The sequence below is a fragment of the Acinonyx jubatus genome, chromosome D4 (genome assembly GCF_027475565.1).
Source record: "Acinonyx jubatus isolate Ajub_Pintada_27869175 chromosome D4, VMU_Ajub_asm_v1.0, whole genome shotgun sequence".
NCBI lineage: Eukaryota > Metazoa > Chordata > Mammalia > Carnivora > Felidae > Acinonyx > Acinonyx jubatus.
The window spans coordinates 8,501,216-8,521,900 of NC_069391.1; the positions used below are offsets into that span (position 1 = coordinate 8,501,216).

The 20,685-nt window shown below is 51.9% G+C and overlaps 1 protein-coding gene across 13 annotated transcripts in view; it reads right to left on the reverse strand.

Moving 5' to 3' along the window:
• Positions 1-20,685, reverse strand: part of RALGPS1 (Ral GEF with PH domain and SH3 binding motif 1) — a 273,614-nt gene that overhangs the window by 41,224 nt on the left and 211,705 nt on the right. For all 13 annotated transcript variants that reach the window (XM_027035143.2, XM_053204591.1, XM_027035139.2 and 10 more), the window contains 3 exons: positions 13,603-13,740; positions 10,999-11,092; positions 5,896-5,963 (listed from right to left, as the gene is read on the reverse strand). In XM_027035143.2, coding sequence (XP_026890944.2) covers positions 5,896-5,963; positions 10,999-11,092; positions 13,603-13,740 — 300 coding nt within the window. The remainder of the gene's footprint in view (positions 1-5,895; positions 5,964-10,998; positions 11,093-13,602; positions 13,741-20,685) is intronic.

Sequence of the window (20,685 nt, forward strand, 5' to 3'; positions counted from 1 at the left end):
ATGGGATACAGGCAACCACCAGTCCAGACCCCTGGGCTTAGCGGCTGGCTCTGCTCCTTCCTGCCCCAGCACCTCCCCCTACAGAATACGGATATCAGCCTTCACCTCACAGGGTAGGCGTGGGGGTCCTGAATGAGGGTAGGCGTGGGGGTCCTGAATGAGCACAGGAAGTGCTTACAACAGTGTCTGGCAGTGAGCACAAGCTCAGTGCGCGGTAGCTGCCGCCACCACCACCATCATCGTTGTCGTCATCATCGTCGTCGTCGTCGTCATCATCATCATTGTCATCGTCATCATCCAGCCTCTGTTCCCCCACCGCGAACTAGCTGGCATGGTGGTTTTAACACACGTCCACAAATTCTTCACGTGGTCCCTGTTGAGTGGTAGGGTCTCTGGCCCCTCTCCTTGGACCAGGGTGGACCTTGACCGACAGAGTGTAGTAGAAGCGAGGCTACGTGACTTCCGAGGCGGGTCACGCAGACGCCATGATGCAGCTTCCACCCAGCTCTTGGGACGTTTGCCTTGGGGGAACGCTGCCGTGTAGGAGTCTGACCACTCTGAGCCTGCCATACGGTAAGGAAGCCGAGGCCACGTGGGAGGCCAAGTGTACACACGCGTTCTGCCCCAGCCGTGGCCCGTCAAGAGCCAGCATCACGCACATCCAGATGATTCCAGCGCCTAGCCGTTGAGTCCCTCTCAACCTTCGACTTTCTGGCAGAGGCCCCGGATATTGTGAAGCAGAGACAAGCCCTCCTGGCTGTGTCCCGTCCTATTTCCTGATCCACAGAACCTGTGCATGTAACAAAATGATGGTTTTGTGACACTAGGTTCCAGGGTGGCTGGTTATACAGCAGCGGTACCCGGCACAGCTGGTGACTGGTGAGTTGGACTTGAGGTGAGGGCCCTCCGGCTCCCCGACCCCTGCTCTGCGTCATGCTGTCCCTCCATCGGGACAGCGTCAGGGCCCGCCCTGTGAGGGCCCGGAGCCAGAAATCCTGAGTGGTGACCATGTGCCAGGCGCTGCGCTAAGGGTTCTTCTGGCACAGCCTCAGCCCCGCGAAGTAAGCCTGCGTGAAGTATTTATTCCTACTGCTGTTTCGCCAACAAGAAAACTGAGGCTCAGAGGGATTAAGCCGATCGCCCGAGGTCCCACAGCTAAGAAGTGCTGGAGCTGGGCTTTGAACTCAGGTCTGCCCGACTCCGAAGCAGGGCTTCTACCCAAGAGGCAATAAAACAAGGAAGACACGAAGGTATGTCGAGAGCAGTTCTGAAGGTGCGCGTAGAAAAGGCCGAGGCCCGCGCTCAGGTTTTCCATGGCCCTGCTTTGCTGCCAAGGACTCTTAGAAAACCTGTCAGTTGGTTCAGCCACGTGGGGGCGGGGCTAACAGAATCTGGAAATGTCTTCATCGGTTCCAAGGCACACACAAACATTACTTGCCCTCTCTGGGGGTCAACGTTCTTTATGATTTTTGCTCTCCAGGAAAATATTAGTTCATTTATATAAACGAAACATTACATATAGGGGGATGGGGATTGAAAACGTGGCATTCCTGGCCCTTTTTCCTCCCAGCCCAGAAACTGAGACGGTTTCTCCATTTCCGTTCTCACAGTCTATTTGCTGGTGTGGAGCTGCCGGCACAGTCACTGCCAGGGGTGGAGACGGGGCAGCCGTCTGTGGGGCGCAGGGGTTCTCACAGACACAGAGGGCACAGCATCAGCTCCGGGCCACGCTGGCACGAACCACGGCCTCCGAGAGACCCACGACCGATGGGTGGAGTTAGCGGGTCTCATTGCCTGAGGGGGGTGGGGCTGGCTGGAGAAGTGGGCACAGCCGCACAGAAGGGTCAGGGAGCCCACCGGCCATCTCGGTCGTGCTCACGCTGGCCTCCTCGGGCTCCTTCCTGCACCACGCCCTGTGCCCTCACGGCTTCTGCTGCTTGTCTCCTCTGCTAAAGCCTAAGCTCCATGCGGGCAGGTCTCTGCCTCGTTCCACTGGGTACCTGGCTCACTGCAAGCGTCTGGCTCACAGCAGGCCCTTGGCACGTACGTCCGGAGTGCAAAAGCCAATGAACGCATCTTGGGGCCTCTCCTTGGCAGGTGTGGGGGCGGGTGCCTGACTGCTGGAAAGGGAGCCCAGAGCTGTAGCTTGAACCCCCATCCTGAGGAGCTGAGGGAGGCTGCGTTCCTCCCATTCCTGGGACAGCAAGAGGCACATTCCTGCCCTTGGGCCTGGTCGGGCTCCTGCCACGCAGCCCGGTCTGACTGCCAGAGTGGGGACGGCGTCCTGGGAGCTGCCCCTCTGGTCCCGCCCTCCACAGGACCCCTCGGCTGTCCCAGGCCACAGCAGCCTCCCTGTCCTGGGAGAGGCTACGAGGCTGCGGGTGGGAAGCCAGGACCACTGAGTGCATCGGAAGCCTTCCAGACGCTCCCGGGCTCTCTGGTGATCAATGAAAACCTTAACATCCTGCTTCTAGGGTGGGAGCCAGGGCTTTGGAAAACTGGTGGAAAACACGCCTGTGAGCCGCTCTCGCACCACCGTGTGAAAACTGCCGCGTCAGCACTTCCCTGGAAGGGAGTGCGGAGTCAGCAGTCGGCGGCCGGAGCTGCTTCCCAGAGCCCTGTGCCCGCAGGGGCCCGGCCAGCAGCTCAGAGATCCTGCCTGAAGGAGACCCCAGGGCAGGCGAGCAGCTCAGAGATCCTGCCTGAAGGAGACCCGAGGGCAGGCGAGGCGCCCGGGGGCCAGGCTCCGGGGACGCTGGCCGTGGCCCCTACCTCAGGGGGCCTTCAGTGCGGTGGGGAAGGCAGACAGGGGACAAATGTGCACAGGTAATGGTGTCCTTCCCACAGAGGGAAGAGCTGTGGAGAAGCACAGACCGTCCCTGCAAGAGTGTGCAACACTGGGTTGGCAAACTTTCTGTAAAAAGCCAGATGGTGAATATTTTAGGCTTTGGAGGCCATAGGGTCTCTGTCCCAACTACTCAGCTCGGCCACTGTCAGGGAAGCAGACACAGACAATGTCAACGGATGGGTGTGGTGTGCTCCCATACAAAAACAGGGGCGGGCTGGCCTCGGCCACGGCCTGCCAGCCCCGGTGTTAACTGTTAACAGCCCTGACCCCCCAGCTTGGGAGGGCGGGAGGGTGGAGTCCGCTGGGAGAAAAGTATCCCTGAGGCAGCAGTGTTTCACTAAAACCTGGAGGCTGATTCGGTGACGGAGGCACAATCATAATACCCACGACCATCACACCATCCCAATAACACTACCCTTGATGCGAGTGCTCGGTGTGTCAGGCACTGTGTTTCACACACGGGTTCTCAACACATTCCCACAACAACCCTGTGAGAGAGACACGACCACGCCCACTTTACAGATGGAGAAACTGAGGCTTGGCGGGTATGCCGGCTATTCTGTGTGCCCCTCAGATGCCGAGTCCTCCTCAGCTCAGCAATCGCTGGAGTGGGTGACACTTTTGCTGTCCCAGGTCCCTCAGCCTAGGGTGCTGGGGTCTCCCCGTTCTTTTTGCAATTCCCATTTCACCTTCGCTAGAGTCTCTTCACGTGAGCCGGGCCAGGGGGCGGGGGGCAATCTGTTCCCTGCGGGGATTCGGACTGGTGGTGGGTTGATTTGCTGGATTCTGGCCTCTACGGCTAATGAACAACAGAGCCAGAGGGAGGTGATGGTGGCTATAACAGGAGAGTCTGGCGAACCTCGATGAAGCTGGGCCAGGGGCTGGGTCTTGGCTCCTGGGCACTTGTTTCTAAAGTTCATTTATTTATTTTGAAAGAGAGAGAGGGAGAGGGAGAGAGAGAGAAAGGGAAGGAAAGAAAGAGAAAGGGGGAGGGGCAGAGAGAGAGAGAGAGAGAGAGAGAGAGAGAATCCCAAGAAGGCTCTGTCCTGTCTGCACAGAGCCCGACGCAGGGCTTGAACTCACGAACAGTGGGATCATGACCTGAGCCGAAACCAAGAGTTGGATGCTTAACCCACTGAGCTACCCAGGTGCCCCCGGCCCTCCCCACCGGCACTGGTTTTCATCATAGGCAGGGGTCAAAAGTCAATGCAGCTCCTCCTTTCCTGCCTGGGGCTCAGTGAGAGGCCCAGCTCCTGAGGCCCGCAATTAGCATTGTTAGTTCTCTGAGCCTGGCTCCTGGTCTACAGCCTCCGGCCTAGCAGGGGGAGCCACTGATGCTCAGTGCAGAACTGGGCGGGGGGGCCGGGGCAGGGGCGGTGGGGGAGCTGGGCTCTTGTTTTGGGAGGAGGTGTGAGGCAGGTGCCCTGATAACAAGCAGCCTGCAGGCCGAGTGGCTGATGCTCAGGAGGCGAGGCTGGCAGCCAAGGCTGCCCGAGCTGCAGGTGGGTGTGCGCAGGGCGCTGGGGAGGGGGAGGCTCTCTGAAGACCAGGCGTGAGGCTACAGCAACGAGACCCGCTTGTGCTCTAGGCCAGTGCTCACCAAAGGCCCACCCGGAGCCTCGGCCTGCTGCTTCCTCCCTTCCAGTCATTCATCTGTGAACCCTGTGAGGGCTGAGCATCTGTGGAGCACAAGCCTTATGAGGGGAGCTAGAGACTCAACAGGGACTAAGTGAGGCCCAGGGACCAAAGAGAACAATTACAAACTAGGGTGTCATAAAGAAACAAAGAGCTGAAATAAAGTCTCTCTGAGTTTAGAACGACGAGCAAGAGTGGACCATGGAAATATGAGGGAAAAGGCATTCCAGGCATGTGCAAGGAGCCTGGCTGGGGAACTTCCCAGAGGCCTTGCTTCTCTCAAGCAGAGATGAGACTTGAGTTTGACCTGTGGCTGGAGAGAGTCCCTGGAGAGAGGCAGAGCTGACCCCTCAAGCCAAGGCTAAGGCCCCCTCTCTGCCATCTCTCTTCCTGGGCCACGCCTTACCCCCTAGCGGCTTTTGCGGCCCATCTCCCCTGCTAAAGCCTAAGCTCCGTGTGGGCAGGTCACCTCATTCCACTGGGTGCCTGGCTCACAGCAGACCCTCCCACCTCTCTCTGCTCAATGGCTCGTGCACATAGGGAGAGAAAAGGAGGCATGGGCCAGGCGCCGCAGGGGAGGAAGTAATGGAATCACACAGCAGGAAGGAGCACTAGGAGACGAATCCTCGGGCACCGTCCAGAGGGTGGAAAGATAAAGTGTGGCTGTGGGGACTTCTTGACACCTGGGGAAGGCCAGAGACTTGGCTGATCCCGTTAGGGCACGTTAACCAGAAAAGGCGGCAGAGGCCTCGTCCTCAAACTAATCTGAACAAGACTCGGGGGCAGAACGCTTTTCGATTCAAGCCCACTCTCTGCTCCGACTTTGGCATCACCTCCTGAAGACACAGTCTCAAATGGTTAGTGTTTCCTACTGTTCTTTCTATGGCCCTAAACAATTGTTTCGAGTCCTGTTCTTATTTCCCACATCCCTCTGATGGGAACCCTGTCCCCATTCCCCTGATCACTAGGGACACTGTGTATGTCCCAGTATGTGATAAAGCTGATGCTACAGGAAGGTGAGCCCTCTGTGTCTGGTGGCACCAAATACCCAGCACCTTGTGTATCCCTCCAGGGCAGTCAACATGCACCGGGGCAGCAGGCCCGATGATAAGTGTCCAGGTGACTCAGGGAAGATCCTAGAGTTTTCCCTACCCTGTGCATGTTCCCAGCCTGGGATCCTGATCTGGCCTCTCTTGGGGCTGTTGGGTCCCAGGCTCTTCCAGGGAGCCCCAGCCCAGAGGCGTCCCACGGGGGCCCCATGGATTAGGAGCCCGGAAGGCTGATGTGCGAGGGCTACGGGACTGTGGAGTCTGCCAACCTACACCTGTGCTCTTGACCCACAGTCAGGGCCAGCCCCGGCAGCCATGCCTGGGCTACCAGCGGTGTGTCCCCACTCGAGGTGGCTACGATACCTGCAAGATCTTCCTTGGAAGAGACCAGTCTCGGAGAGCTGCTTCCTGGTTCGATTCTGAGTGACAGTCTGGAAGGGAAGATTTTTACAAGATCAGAGAGGCTCTGGGGTGTCAGGGGGGGACTGATCACATGTGTGTTCGGAGTCGGGAGACGGGACTGTTGCCAAGGGCTACAGTCTCGGAGCCCAGGAGTACTTTGGGGTCTGCTCCAGATCTCGGCCACTTCCCTGTGTGGTTCCCCAGGGCATTTCCATGACCCAGAGACAACGGTTAAGGAAGATACAGTCAAAAGAGTCATCGTGGCTCAGTATCTATTGGGCACAAATGTGTTCGTTCTCAAGACAAGCCCCTGGACTCGGTACGTTTATTGTCCCCAGCTACTAGATGAGGAAACTGAGGAACAGCAAGGCTCGGCGGCTTTCCCAAATCTGTGGGCTAGCAAGGGGCGGGCAGGCAACCAAAGCCAGGACTGTCTGACCTGAAATCAGAGTTTCTAATCATCACACCGCACCCCCTCTTGGACACCCCCAGGCAGGCACAAGGCAATGGATGCATCATGAGGACTGGCACCTCAACGCTGTTATTTTTAAAGCACTGATTAAGAACTTCTGGGAGAAGATAGCAGAGTGAAGCCAGATGCCAGACGCCACGCCCCCACCAACAAAACCAACAAATAGTTATACAGGCTTAGGGGTAGAAGAACTTACCAGATGCAACTCAGCAAGAAAAGGGGCATGAACTGAAGCCATGAACTTCAGAAACTTGCAGCCAAGGAAAGAAAAAGGATTGTAGAGTTTGACCAAGAGGCGTAACGCAGCACGGCTCCTACCCTGCCCTCCGAGGCTTCTCGGTAGGTGTTGGCGAGAAGCGGATGAAATGGGTGGACGGCATGTGGATACGCTGATGGAAATGAAGGCTCCATTGAGGGGGTGATTTGACACCTGAGGGCATCCAGGACTGCCCACCTGGGTGGCTCAGTCGGTTAGGCGTCCGACTTCAGCTCAGGTCATGATCACGCGGCTCATAAGCTCGAGTCCTGCGTCAGGCTCTGTGCTGACAGCTCAGACCTGGACGCTGCTTCCGATTCTGTGTCTCCCTCTCTCTCTGCCCCTCCGCCACTGATGTTCTGTCTCTCTCAAAAATAAATAAACATTTGAAACCTGAGGGCATGGGATACAGTCCCCTACAAGGTGGAGGAAACCTTAATGCAGGCCTTTTAATAGAGCCCGGTATCTAAAACACACTGCGTGCTCCCTGTGCCTCCTTGGAGCCTGAGCCCTGTGTTCCCCCAGGCTACCGAAGAAGAGAAGGACTTTAAGAACCTTGACCTAACAGCACAGCAGGAGGAAAAGCCAGCCCATCTCACACACGTGGGAGCAGGGTCAGATGTCACCTCCCTCCATCAGAGCCATGGAATACCCAGATGGAGCTTCTCCAAATGCGAGCAAGCAAAAAGAATTGGTGTGGCAAGCTAGCAAATGTCCTCTCACACAAAAAAGGAGAGAGAATAGAGTAGAGCACTGCCCAGATTGCTCGGCCCAGGAGGCAGCCCCGAGGAACACAAGGAAATCCCCCTAAGTGCTTTGAGCAGAACAGCTTATTCAGAACATGGGTTGAATAAAGCAAGACCTGAAAAATGAGATGGCACAAAGGAGTTAGACGAAAAGGGAGCCTGGGGTCCTAGGGGACCAATCAAGGACCAAATGAATAGATCATCTGGGTGTCTGTCAATGAAAAGACAGAGATTATTATAGCCACTAGAAAGAAGCTGGGGGACATGGAAAGCAGAGAGCACCCAACGTATGGATGCCCGGAGTCCTTGAAAGAGGAAAGCCAAGAAATGGCACAGAAGAAGTCAAAGATAACCCAAAGAATCACTCTGAATTGAAAAAAGAGCACGCCAGGTTCCAGGGAAATTTGGTACAGAACCCTCGGAGCCATTCCTGTTGTTGTGCTTTTGAACTTCAAGGAATCCTTTACCCACCAGGCAGATAAAACAAGTCACTTGCAAAAGGAAAAGGATCAGACTGGCTCAGACTTCTCTACAGAAGAAGGGTCCGCGAGTCCTGGGGGAGAGACGCAAAGGCGTGCGGCCCAGCAAGGGGAGGCCTGGTCACCTGCGGATGTTTTCACGGGGGAAATTAGAGCATGTGGGACTTGCGAAAACCTGCTTCGTGATGCAATGCAGCTAAATAAGGGAGTCATTAAAACAAAGACTCCAGGAATGGGAAAACTGTGGAAGAACACAGGTGGTAAGAATTGAATCTGTTTAGAAACACTAACCAGTAGGAATTATGGTTCCTGAACATGATGTGTATGTTATAAACTTGGACTGTGTAGTAATAATAACACAACTAACAAAAAATTGGATGATGGTGAAGGGGAGGTGAAGGGGGCAGAGGACTGATGTTCTCATCTTTCCTAACCAGTCAACTGACCTTGTGCACGGCAGAGACCCAGTGAAAACAGAACTCACTGACTCAAGCATCTTCATGTTTTTCCTGACCTCTCTTGTTAATTTTAGAAGACCCTTTTAGGAAATTATATCTCTTGTGCTGAAGAAATATTTATTTGAAGAGCAAGCAATTCCTTACATTTTATTTCAGTTTCTGGTTAAGTTAAAATACTTTCAATTAAAAATAGCAAGTGTAGCATGGTCCAATTTTAATAAATTCTATCATTCCATCCATCTGTCCATCCTTCTCTATGTCTATCTGCACTTCCTGTGCATAAAAAAATGTCCAAAATTTTGTTCACTTAATGCTAAAGGTCATGTTTTCTAGGTAGTAGGAATTTGGGTAAATGTTCTTAAATAAAATGAAATAGATGAAGAGTCAAGAAAAACAAAGCACTGTTTGGGCCCCTTGGCACAGTGTCTCCAAAGCAGATGGGGGCCAAGGTGTTAGAAATGCTTTGTCGGGGCACCTGGGTGGCTCAGTCGGTTGAACATCTGACTCTTGATTCTGGCTCAGGTCATAATCTCGCAGTTTGTGAGTTTGAGCCCTGCATCGGGCTCCGTGTAGACAGCGCGGAGCCTGCCTGGGATTCTCTCTCGGCCTCTCCCCGTGTTCTCACACTCTCTCTCAAAATAAGTAAACAAAATAAACAATAAAATAAAATAGAATAAAAAATAAAATAAAATAAAATAAAATAAAATAAAATAAAATAAATACGACAAAATAAAGAAATGCTTTGTCATCAGGTAATAATGAAGCCACTGCGTCCTTTCGGATGGGGAGCAAGTTTGGGGCATGAGTTGGGCCATGGAGTGTGGGTTCCTCATGTAGAATCACAAGCCCTGCATGTCCTGTGTCACCCAGAGCCAGGGCCTCCATGGGGAGGGACCCTCTCAGCGGTCTGGGCCCTGGGGGTGAGAGTGCAGGCTTCTTCCCTTGGCTTGCCCACTTGGACCACAGTAAAGGGCCTTTGTAACATCCAGGCTGACTGTTGTTTAGCAGTAAGTGCTGGGGGTGTTCAATGTCCTTCAGAACGGAAGGAGTAATTACTCACAACCTACAGCTTGTCCAAGGATTATCTCATGGTCAGAAGTATTTATAGACCATTTTTCTCCTTAAAGGATATTAGTGTTAATGAAAAACTGCTGTCTCTTTAATTGTACTACTGGCACATGAATGGAAAATATTATCCCAGAACCTAAATGGGAATAATTTCACACTCCAGGGTACTCTTTTTAGGAACAGCAAATGCTTTGTAAGTAAAATGAGCTTAACTGGTGGCAAACATAATTTTAATGGTCATCTCTCGCCTTCATCTGTTGTTGTTAATGATTATGTGATAGATCAAAATTTCGTATTATACTCTGCTTTAGTAAAATATTATACCATAACAACTAAAGACATTATTATGTCTATGCTCCCAAAGATGGCTAATTATTAGAACCACCTAGGGAGCTTTGAGAAAATACAAATTTCCAGGCTCTACCACAAACATATGGTTGGTTATAAAGCTTCCCAGGTGACTCTGATTCACAGCCAGGGCTGAGAACGACTACTGTAGACGTGGCCAGATGTGGAGCTGTTTGAACAGCCGTCCCCAAGGCTCTAGTGAGCAAATCAGGAGTAACCTGGGAGTGTCCCTAGTGACCACGGTTCTCTATAGTTTTCAGTGACTTTGGTGAAGACCAAGTAACCAAACTGGCCAAATTTTCAGACATGAAACTGGAAGAGATTAAAAGAAAAAACAAAAAACAACAACGCACTGAATAACGGGATCCGAAGGAACACGGCATGCTGGAAGCAGCCAATAAGATGAGATTTGAAAGAATCCACTGGAAAGTTGACAATTCAGGGGAAATGATCAGTTACAAGATGGCTGAGCCTTGTCTTGATAGATCAGGTCGTACGAAAAGCACTGAGGCTCATAGTTGGCCTCAAGCTGAAAATGAGCCAAGAGGATGTCCAATCAATGTGGCAGACAGAGTTGATACGAAAAATCCTCCTTCTCCCTCTAAATACACAGACATGCTGGATAAGTTCCCAGGGGGCACAAATGAAGACAGAACTGAAAGCCAGAGTGGGGTGAGTGGAAGATGAGAGCAAAGGACCCACAGGGGTCTTCAGGGACCTGAGTCTACTCCAAAGGGCTGCACGGGATGGAGACGGGGCCTCGGCCAGTCCCGGATGGCGAGAGTCCTGCAGAAAGCCGGGGCCACGGGGAGCTGCCTCATCCATGAGACAGGCTCTTGGAGGACTCTGTTTGCCAGCCAGCAAACAGAGTATGTATGGCTGGATGTATGGCTAGGATGCTGTCCTTCCAGCCAGCACTGTGAAGGGGGGAGTCACTCGCGAGAATCCGGAGCACAGAGCCTGCGCCATGGAGTCTAAGTTCCCATCACCCATGCGATGTGGGTAAGCCAGGCTGAGAAGTTCACAGAACACCTCCCTCAGAACATGGAGCCTGGGTGGCTGGGGCAGAGCTAAGCGGGAGGAGATGCTCAGACCGTACTGCTTCGGCCTTTGTGGGGCCAGAGGTCACACGACGTGCCTGTGCCTGAGCGTGCCAGCGTGGTGCTGCCGGAGTGAAGTAGTGACATCACCAGCCAATCGCTGGTCCCCAAGGGCCAGGCCAGGGGCGGGCACTTACTTGTAGTTGTCGTCCTCCACAAACTTCTGGAGCTCTTCGATGTAGCGTACAGACTTCAGGTACTTCTGCACGTGGGGCAGGGTTGTGAGGTGATCTGCAAAACACGGATGAAACCCAGAGGCTTCAGTCTCTCCCCACTTCCAGGCCCCATATGAGAAGTGGGCCACATACCCTGAAATCACCACAGGTCCTTGGCTGGGGAGAGAAAGGCCTCCAGAACAGACCAGAGCCAGGTGTTTGTGCCCTAAAACAGGTTTCCGTGGGGTAACTGGGCAGGCCTCCCACCCCCTGCATGACAAGAATGCAAGATGAATGAACAAGGCCCATCCAGCCTGGTGTGGAGGTCCAACCCAGGTCCTAGCACAGCTTGAGAGTCTGGCCCACGGGCAGGAGCTGCTCCATCCAGGGAAGGAAGGGAGGGGTCTAGACGCCTGGGCACCTGCTGTGCCGGGCTAGGTACCAGGTGATTTCCAGAAGTCATCTGCTTTAACTGTCACGCCTGCCTCACTGGGGGGAAATAACGTGCCTGTTGCACAGAGAAAGAAACTATGGCAACTAGCAAAGATCACATTACTGAGAAGTGGCAGAGCCAGGTTTCGACTCCGTCCCTGGAAGCCTTGGCCACGTCGCACAGCCTTGTTGCCAGAGTGACTGATGTCAGACGCTCCCCACAGAACTCCACGGTCACTATTCCAAGGGGGCCGAAAACTCTGTGGTCCTCTCCGCCATTCCTCACGGGGAGGGACAGAACAAGTTAAGGGAAGAAGGGGAGGCACTAAAGGGGGCTGTGAAGAGGAGAAGAAAGGGGGTGGGGAAGGGCCCTGGCTCTCAGGGACGTGCGTCCAGGTGCCGTGAGGAGCCCCTGATGGCTTCGCCCCTCAACTGTGAGATTTGGAACAGATCCTCTTGTATCTCTAGAGCCTGTGTTCTTTTTTAAAAAAACATTTTTTTTAACGTTTATTCATTTTTTGATAGAGAGAGACAGAGTGTGAGTGGGGGAGGGGCAGAGAGAGAGGGAGGCACAGAATCCGAAGCAGGCTCCAGGCTCTGAGCCGCCAGCACAGAGCCCGACGGCGGGGCTCGAACTCACGGACCGTGACATCACGACCTGAGCCGAAGTCGGACACCCAGCCGACTGAGCCCCTCAGGCGCCCCTGTAGAGCCCGTGTTCTTGCCCGAAAGTGGAGAGATGACACCTGCTTCCCAAAGCTGATGATAGAGAAGATGGCAGGTATGAAGGTGACAGTGGTATGAGGATTTATTGAACTCTACTCAAATGTTGGAATGCGATAAGGGCTCTGCGTGCACTACGTCCCCACTGCTACTGATGGGAAAACCTCAGATTTAGGAGAAAGTGACGTTTCAGGAGGCAGAGCTGAGATTTGGGCTTGAGTCTGACCCCGAAGCCACGTGTGTCACTGCCCTGCAGGCTGGCAGGACAGTGAGGGCTGATGTACTTGTGAATGGAAAAGGGCCTGGGCGGGGGAGGACTGCACGGGGAGCCCGGGCCCCCTGCCGCGCCGCTGGTCAGGACAGCTGATCTGGAAGTGCCTGTGGAGGGGGCCTTTGGCTTCAACAAGCCCACCCTGCAGAGCCCCACCCTGGCTTCCCCATGGCCTTCCCCAGTGGAGGCTGTCGGTTTTCTCATGCCCTGTGAACTGTAGGTGGGGTTGGTTTCCTTCCTGTCCCCCTTTGCTGCTTCCAGACTTTTCACTCCTCCACCCTCTTCTGAAAACCCTGCCCCACGGAGGCCCATTCCTGCAGCTGTACCACCCATCCCTCTCTTCCTTGCTGACCTCTCCCAGCTGGCACCCTGGTCGTTCCCGCCCTTTCCTGGAGGACTTGGGCACCTGGCTCTCAACGTAGTTGCACACGGCGGAGTCCGCCATCATCTTGGGGGAAGTCGACACCTGCATGGATGCCCCACCCAGTGTTCTGACTTCTCAGCTCCTCAACCTCATCTTCGACAACCATCAATCACACTTTGGATCTGGTCATGTGGAGCAGAGCCTGGCTAGTTTTCACCAAGTCATTTCCCGTTTCCTTCCAGGCCCACAGCTAGATTACATTTCCTAGCCTCCCCAGCAGAAATGATGAGCGTTATGTACAAATCTGGCCCATAAAATCTACTCTTGGACGATTCTCTCTCTTCCTGCATCTGCCACGTGGATGTGGAGTCCACTGGAGGTCTCTAAGGCCAGGGGACATGGTGGAGCCACAATGTGGAGAAATCTGGGTCCCTGAATCCTCCTGGAGGAGACCTGCCCAGGGGCTGCCCACAAAGCTCTTCGTGGATGAATGACCTGGGAGCCAGAAAGACCTGGGCGCTGCCAACCCCCAGACGCATGATCTCAGACAAGCGACTGAACAATCTTCAGCCTCGGTCTCCTTGTCTGTAACACAGAGATGGGAACGTCTAGTTTTCATCATCTTTGAAGATCAAGCCTGTGGGTAAAGGGTCCTGCACATGGTGGGTGCTCAAGATATGAAAATGAAGAGCTTTGTGGGGACCACCTGGTTCCCAGAGCTTTCTCACTGATGAGGTGCCGAATCCAAACTTCAGTGATGTAAGATTTCACAATTCCAGCAACCAGGGGTACTAACCGTAGCTGCAGGAAACTTGTAAATCAGCGATTATTCGGAGAATGTTGTTCATCTGATTGGATCTTTGTTCGTTTTCCATGATGCTGCCTGAGGCAGGATATGCAGAATCAATGTAGATTAAATCCAGAAGATAGATCCCTAAAATTAAAGAAGATACACAGTAATGGTGGGCACTCGCCATGAATCAGAACAAAACAGCACAAAACACCACCACTGTGCTAGAAGGTGTAAGGGGTGGCTTATGGAAAATCGAGATATAATTCTGACTTCAATTCCAATCCCGACTGCTAATCTCTCACATAGATGGCTCAAATGTAATCAAATATCTGGGTGACAACCAAAATGAATACTGGCAAGATTTCAGCATTTCTAGTTCATACAGCCTCCAGCCACAAGGGTTTTCACCTGTAACCCAACTGGAAAATCAGATGGATACTTGTATATTTCACCAACCAATGACATTTAATAGGTTCCAAGGTGTCATAACCAGGACAACGCCCATTTGGACTAAATTCATTTTAAAAAATTTTTTAATGTTTTTATTTATTTTTGAGACAGAGAAAGAGCATGAGCAGGGAAGGGGCAGAGAGAGAGGGAGACACAGATCTGAAGCAGGCTCCAGGCTCTGAGCTCTCAGCACAGGGCCCGACGCAGGGCTTGAACCCACAGACCGCAAGACCATGAACTGAGCCGAAGTCAGACGCTCAACCAACTGAGCCACCCGGGGGGCCCTGAATTCGGTTTTTTATTTATTCACTTAGCTATGTGTCTATTTTTATATGTACACACACACACACACACACACACACACACACACACACACACGCTAAAATCATAAATTAACTACGACAAAAGAAGAAATCAAAAAAGCAACAACAGTCCTTGGTACAAAGAACAAAGGCTAGACAGAGAATTCTACTGAGGCAGCTTAATAAGAAAACATTATGTGATACGAAAACATTGCTACGATAGGTCAGTGGTGAGCCTTAGCACAGCCTCCTGGCATCATCCTAGCTGGAATTTGGGACAAGCCACCTGGCCAGGGATGGGAGAGGAGAACTGGCTGTACAGCATGATCCACACTCCAGGCTCTCTGGGGTTGTGCATGGACAATGTTGGCATATCCCCCCCGCAGCCCTCCATGAGTACTACCACTACGTCTACACTACCGGTGGGCTGAGCAGGAGCAGCGATGTAAAACACAATTCAAGGCAGGAAACACTGGAGAAGGCAAAGAGGAGTGACTGACCGATGTTAACGAAAAGTGCAGTTGATTGAGAAGATCTAATGACTACAAGTTTCTACACACAAAGCAACATTGCATCAAAATATAGAAAGCAAAAAACTGCCAGAAAGGAGGTGAATTCAACAAAGCCACAATTATAGAGAGAACTTCGGCATGTCTCTTCCAGAATGTGTGTGTGTGTGTGTGTGTGTGTGTGCATGTGTGTGTATGCACCTACAAGATATACACAGATATACAGATCTATGTACATACCTGTGCATATATGAATACTGACTCACAAAGTTAACAAGGTTATATAAATGAAAATATCAGTCTTTTCAAATACCCATGGGATACTTACAGAAATTGGTTATATATTAGAATATAAAGAAATGCTCATTAAGTTCCAAAAAGTAAATTTAGGAATTAACAATAAATATAGAAAAAAATTCTAACTGATTAGAAAATACACACACACACACACACACACACACACACACACACACACTCTCTCTCTCTCTCTCTCTTTCTCTCTCTCTCTCTCTCATAAGCAACTCTTGGGTCAAAGGAAAAGCAGAAAATAGAAAACAAAAAAATCACTTGAAGATAATGTCAGTAAGAGCACTGCATATCAAAATCTGACCAAATCTGAGATCTGACCAAAGTGGTACTCAGAGGAAAATTTATAGCCTTAAAAGTTTACTATGAACTACTGAGACTTACTATAGATGTAGTTAGCCAGGTATTTATTGTAAAAGTTGTGAGTATTTTGCATGGATGGACAATGTATAACGACTTATACATTCATTACCTTATTAATCCTTACAACAACCCATTTTACAGAGGAGGAAAAGGAAATGCAGAGGGGAAGCATAACTTGCTCCGGGCCACACAGCTGGTAAGTGATGGAGGTGGGGGTCGCACCCTAGCCCGCCTCCCCACAGCACAGGCTTCCTGCCACCACAGTGGACTGCTGGTGCTGGATACCATGAGTCATTCGTCTGCTTTAAAAATAGCTACGCATTGTTATGGGAAACCATTAAATCACAGAAACATATGCTAGCACTTCTAATAGGAGCCATTTCCACTTCCTTTCTTTCTAGTGGCACCATGTTTCCAAAATTTTAATAATTAGAAATAATTTCCCTTGTATGGAAGCTCCAAGCTTGGTACGTTGAAATCCACACATGTATTCTTTCTTTGGATCTTGTCTTTCCTCTCCCTTCTTAAAAATGTAATTCAGCTACCTCCCCAGGGATTCAGCAGTGGCAACCCTGAGAATCCCATTACTGCTTCAACCACAACACAAAGTACCCTCTGGTGCTGAGCATGACGCGGCGGGATAGGGGACCCGTGGCACCTTTGTTCCAGTTGCAGATTCTGGGCAGATCTGAACCCAGCTGACTGAGTGGCAGAATGAACACTTGGCCAGGAGCAGAGACACTGGGGAGCAGGAAAAGGGAGAAAACTGAGGCTTCTGGAGGCTCTGCTACAAGCTGGGAACTTATCTCCTTACTCACGTGACCCTGCCATCAACCCCTGAGGGTTGAGGAGAAAACTAAAGCTCGGAGAGATTAAGAAACCTGTCTGGGCCTCACAGCGGGTGCGTGGGATTGCAGCCCAGGTCTGTCTGGCTCCCGCCCCTGTGTTCCGACCCACTCACTGGCCCTCAGACACACATGGGGAATCGGCTCTTCTGAAATAACACCCTCAGCATGGAAGGCTTGCTTTGTGTCGTCCTGCGAGGACTGCTTCTTCTCAGGTCCCTGGCTGTGCGAACAGAGGCCAGGAGAAGCTCTCCTTCGAAGGAGTGGCACCCCATTTCTACCCCCCAGCTCCCGCTTGCACCCTGGGGACACGGGGAGCTCACTACTTCATCAGAGATCATTCCACTGTGCAGACTCCAATGCTACCCTCTGTCTACCCCCCAGGACGTGGGAGTACAGGCCAATGCCGTGACGCACTGAGGACTGGGGGATGCGCGGAGCGGGGTGTCTCCTCCCAAAGGCCTGTCCCCAGCGACCAGGGCAGACCCTGAGCCCCGGCAATGCCTGGACAGAAACTCCATCTCAACAGCCTTTTGGTTCCCAAGACAAAAGCTACTCCAAAGGCAGCAAATCTTTTACAGTTAATACTGTGCAAATCCAGAGAAATCTTTTCAGCATTGTTATTAGCCCATAGCTGGAAATATTTAAAAGCCTAAATCATAATGAAATCATAGGCACAGCCACCTCCCACTTGTACTATGCCAGTGCTGTGCTAAGCCCCACATACAGTTAGCACTCACCACAACTGCAATATGATACTTATTTGTATCGTTCATGTATTTAATGTCTGATTCTCCCCATCAGACTTAAAACTCATCAGAGCCAGGAAGTGGGTCTCGCTCCAGAGCTCAATCCCCAGCAGCTGGAACAGAGCACACAGGGGCTGCATGGTAAACATTAGTTGAATGAAGGAATGCATGAATAAAGGCATATTTTATGTAAGCCACACAATCACATCATGAAATACATTATGCTCTCATTTTACAGCTGAGGGAAGAGACACTGAGAGTCAAGTGATAACAACAATAAAATAAATTTCATGAACGTATTTAAAATTTAGCATTTATTTTTTTTAATTACTTTTTTTCATTTGAAAAGTTTCAGGTGTAAAACACAGTGACTTGACAAGTTTATACACTGTGCTGTGTTCACAAGCATAAGCTGCCATCTGTTACCACACGATGCTACTACAATACCATCAACTACAATCATGCTGTGTCTTCCATCCCCGTGACTTACTCATTCCACAACTGGACACCTGTATCTCCCACCCGCCTTCACCCTAAAATATACTAAAATTAATTTAATGTTTAAATAAACAACAATAATAAAACTGAGCACTTACTATGTGCCGGGTCCTAAACTAAGAGCTTATATTGCCCATATTATGCGTTCGTGACAATAACACAGCTGTCAGGGAGGTTTTAGCTCGATTTTTACAGAAGAAACCGAAACTAAGAGAGTTGCATGGACTGTCTGAGGCCACCCAGCTGGGAAATGGCCGAGGCAGCATTCAAACACACGTCTGTCCATCCAGGCTGCCATACTGTCAGGCCTTCCTTTACCCCAGACAGATCTCCTGGTGCCTGACAGACACCGAGGCAAGAAAGGGGCATAGCAGAGGTCCCCAGGCTATGTCTCTCCCTGCCCACTTTCCCCTGTGGGGTTAACACTCTCCAAGAGGGCTCACGACTGTATTGTGGCCACCTCTCCTGGCCACACCTTCCATCTCCTCCCCCCTGGCACCCTGGCACTCATCGTGGCATATCTGTCCCAGGTCTCATCGTCACTGGGCCCACCCAGGCCTGGCGGCCCTGCCAGCTGTGCCACATGACAGGCAGCAGTGGCGTTAAGTGGGACAGTGTGGGGCTTGGAGCCAGGAGACTTGGAACCCTGGCTTTGCCACTTACCAGCTGGGTGGCCTTAGGCAAGACTTTCACCTACCGGGACCTCAGTTTCTTGACTGTGATTGGGGTAATGAAGGTGATCCTGAGAGGCCTCCTGGCCCGGGGCCTGGACCACTGAGGTGCCCAAGAAGCTGAGTTGACCCTGAGCCTGCCTCCATGGCCGGGCCCCACTTGGAAGAACGTCGGGACGCCCATGGGAGGGATGCACCCAGCTGGGTTTGCCATAACCATGGATGGCGCCCAGATGCCGACCATGTGGTGGCCACCCACCTCAGACGGGCCAGTGCTGGGAGATTCCGTCTGGATTGGGACGGCACAGCTGGGATGTCTCAGCTCCCGTCCTATTTATTACAGAGTTCCTGCAGCAGATGATGCTGTGTTAATGGCCTTGTTAAGATGGACAGTAATTGGGCCAGTCACCGGCCCTGGCTGCCACAGGGTTGAGCAACGCCAGGGCCCAGGGCTAGACTGGGAGGTGCAGACGCGTTGGGGGAAACATCTGTAATAGTAACAGCCATGGTCTGCGACAGGAGAGGGTGGCCTTACCTGTACCACCTTGCTCTCACAGCAACCAGGACAGAATGTACTCTCACTCTCCCATTTTACACATCAGGAAATGGAAGCTCAGAGAGGTGAAGTGGCTTGTTTAAGATCACACAGCTCGCAAATGAGGGGATCAGGATTTGAATTCAGTCTTGCCTAACTCAAAAAATTTGGAACAGAGAGCCATGCCGAGGGCTGGGGGCTGGGAGTCCCTGGCTGGCACAGGGGCGAGAGGGTCCCAGCCACCCGTGCTGTGGCCTGTCCCACTCCCAGAGGATGCTTCTGGCAGCTGCCATCTGCCCCATGGCTTGCCCACTTGCAGACTGGACCTCCTCGGAGATGGACAGCCACCCAGAACATCCTTCTGTTCTCCCTCCTTCCACGCCCCACACAGGGCCTGGTGACGCTCTGCAGCTGCAGATACGAGCGCCAACCAGACTGTCACGGTGGGGCAGAGAGCCCCAGGGCCAGTGGTGAGCAGCCCTCTGCTGGCTCTGCTGTGGACGCCCTCCACAGCTGGGCTGGTCCCAAGCCTGGGGCGTGTGGCCAAACCTTCCTGCGCGTGAATGCAGGCCCCCCACCAGGGGTGTCCACAGGACGCCCCGGCCCTGAGGAGGGAGCACCAGGCTGACAAAGGAAGTGCTCTCCCGAACAGACACTTTCTCTTAAGCTCAGAGACACCCATGGTCCGTGGCGCAGAGCCCGCTGGAAGCCGGGCGCCCTCAGCCTCCCAGGGCCAGAACCCGCGGCTGGCACCAGGGCTCTGCCGCAGCCCAGAAACTCACTGCTCTCTTGTTTCTCCCGTCGCCACCCGCCTCACTGCCATCCCGAGGCGGGTTTTGGTTTTTCTCACACAGCTATCTATTTAATAAGCAAAATTCTGCTATGGTGAGGGGAAAAAAGAAAAAACCTCCCCAGCATAAAAATATGCCACATTTCCATCTTACACTTTGCATTTTCTCTCTCCTTCTCCTTTAAGGTTTGAGATGAAAGACTTTTTTCCGTGTTCTCCTGCTCTGCCTTGAAAAGATCACTTTCCAACTTCAGACATGAGGAACACTGGCACCCGGAGTGTGCCAGTATGTGTGGTTTGATCACATACGCTGTCTTGACAAATTCCAAAAGAAGTAACAAAGCAGCCCCTCATTAGGGTTTCTTTCTTTCTTCTTTCTTTCTTTCTTTCTTTCTTTCTTTCTTTCTTTCTTTCTTTCTTTCTTTCTTTCTTTCTTTCTCTCTCTCTCTCTCTCTCTCTCTCTTTCTTTTCTTTCTTTCTTTCTTTCCTTTCTTTCCTTCCTTCCTTCCTTCCTTCCTTCCTTCCTTCCTTCCTTCCTTCCAGAGAGCACAAAGCAATTCCGTCTGCTGCAGAGGAGATGTCAGCAGGCAGATCACACTCCCCATCAGACGCAGAAAACTACGGGTATTAATTAGTGCCCACTCATTAGTATCAATCATGCAAAACACGGACTTCAGGACAAATCCTCACTTAAAGAAGTTTCCTTATATGAAACGTGTTGGAAGCTTACTAACGTCGAGACAAATATTTCCTAGGTCTGCAGGAAGGAAGGGGGCGGGCCTGGGGAAGTCACACGTCAGGTGGTCAGAGACCATGTTTCTTGGATGAGCACATGGCCTTGTTTATCTCTTGGTGTTGAGGCTAATGCATCACAAAGGCACGTGGCCAGTCTTGCAGCCCGCACAGAATCCTGGGGTCCTAGGGCAGCCAAATCTCCTCCCAGCTCCCTGAGGTGAAATGAGGAGAAAATCACAGATCCTCTCCTGCCACAGGGATTACCTAGTAATCTACAGATGTAGTGGGATAACCTACTGTTTGCTCGTGTTCTCTAGGGAGCCATGGGACCGT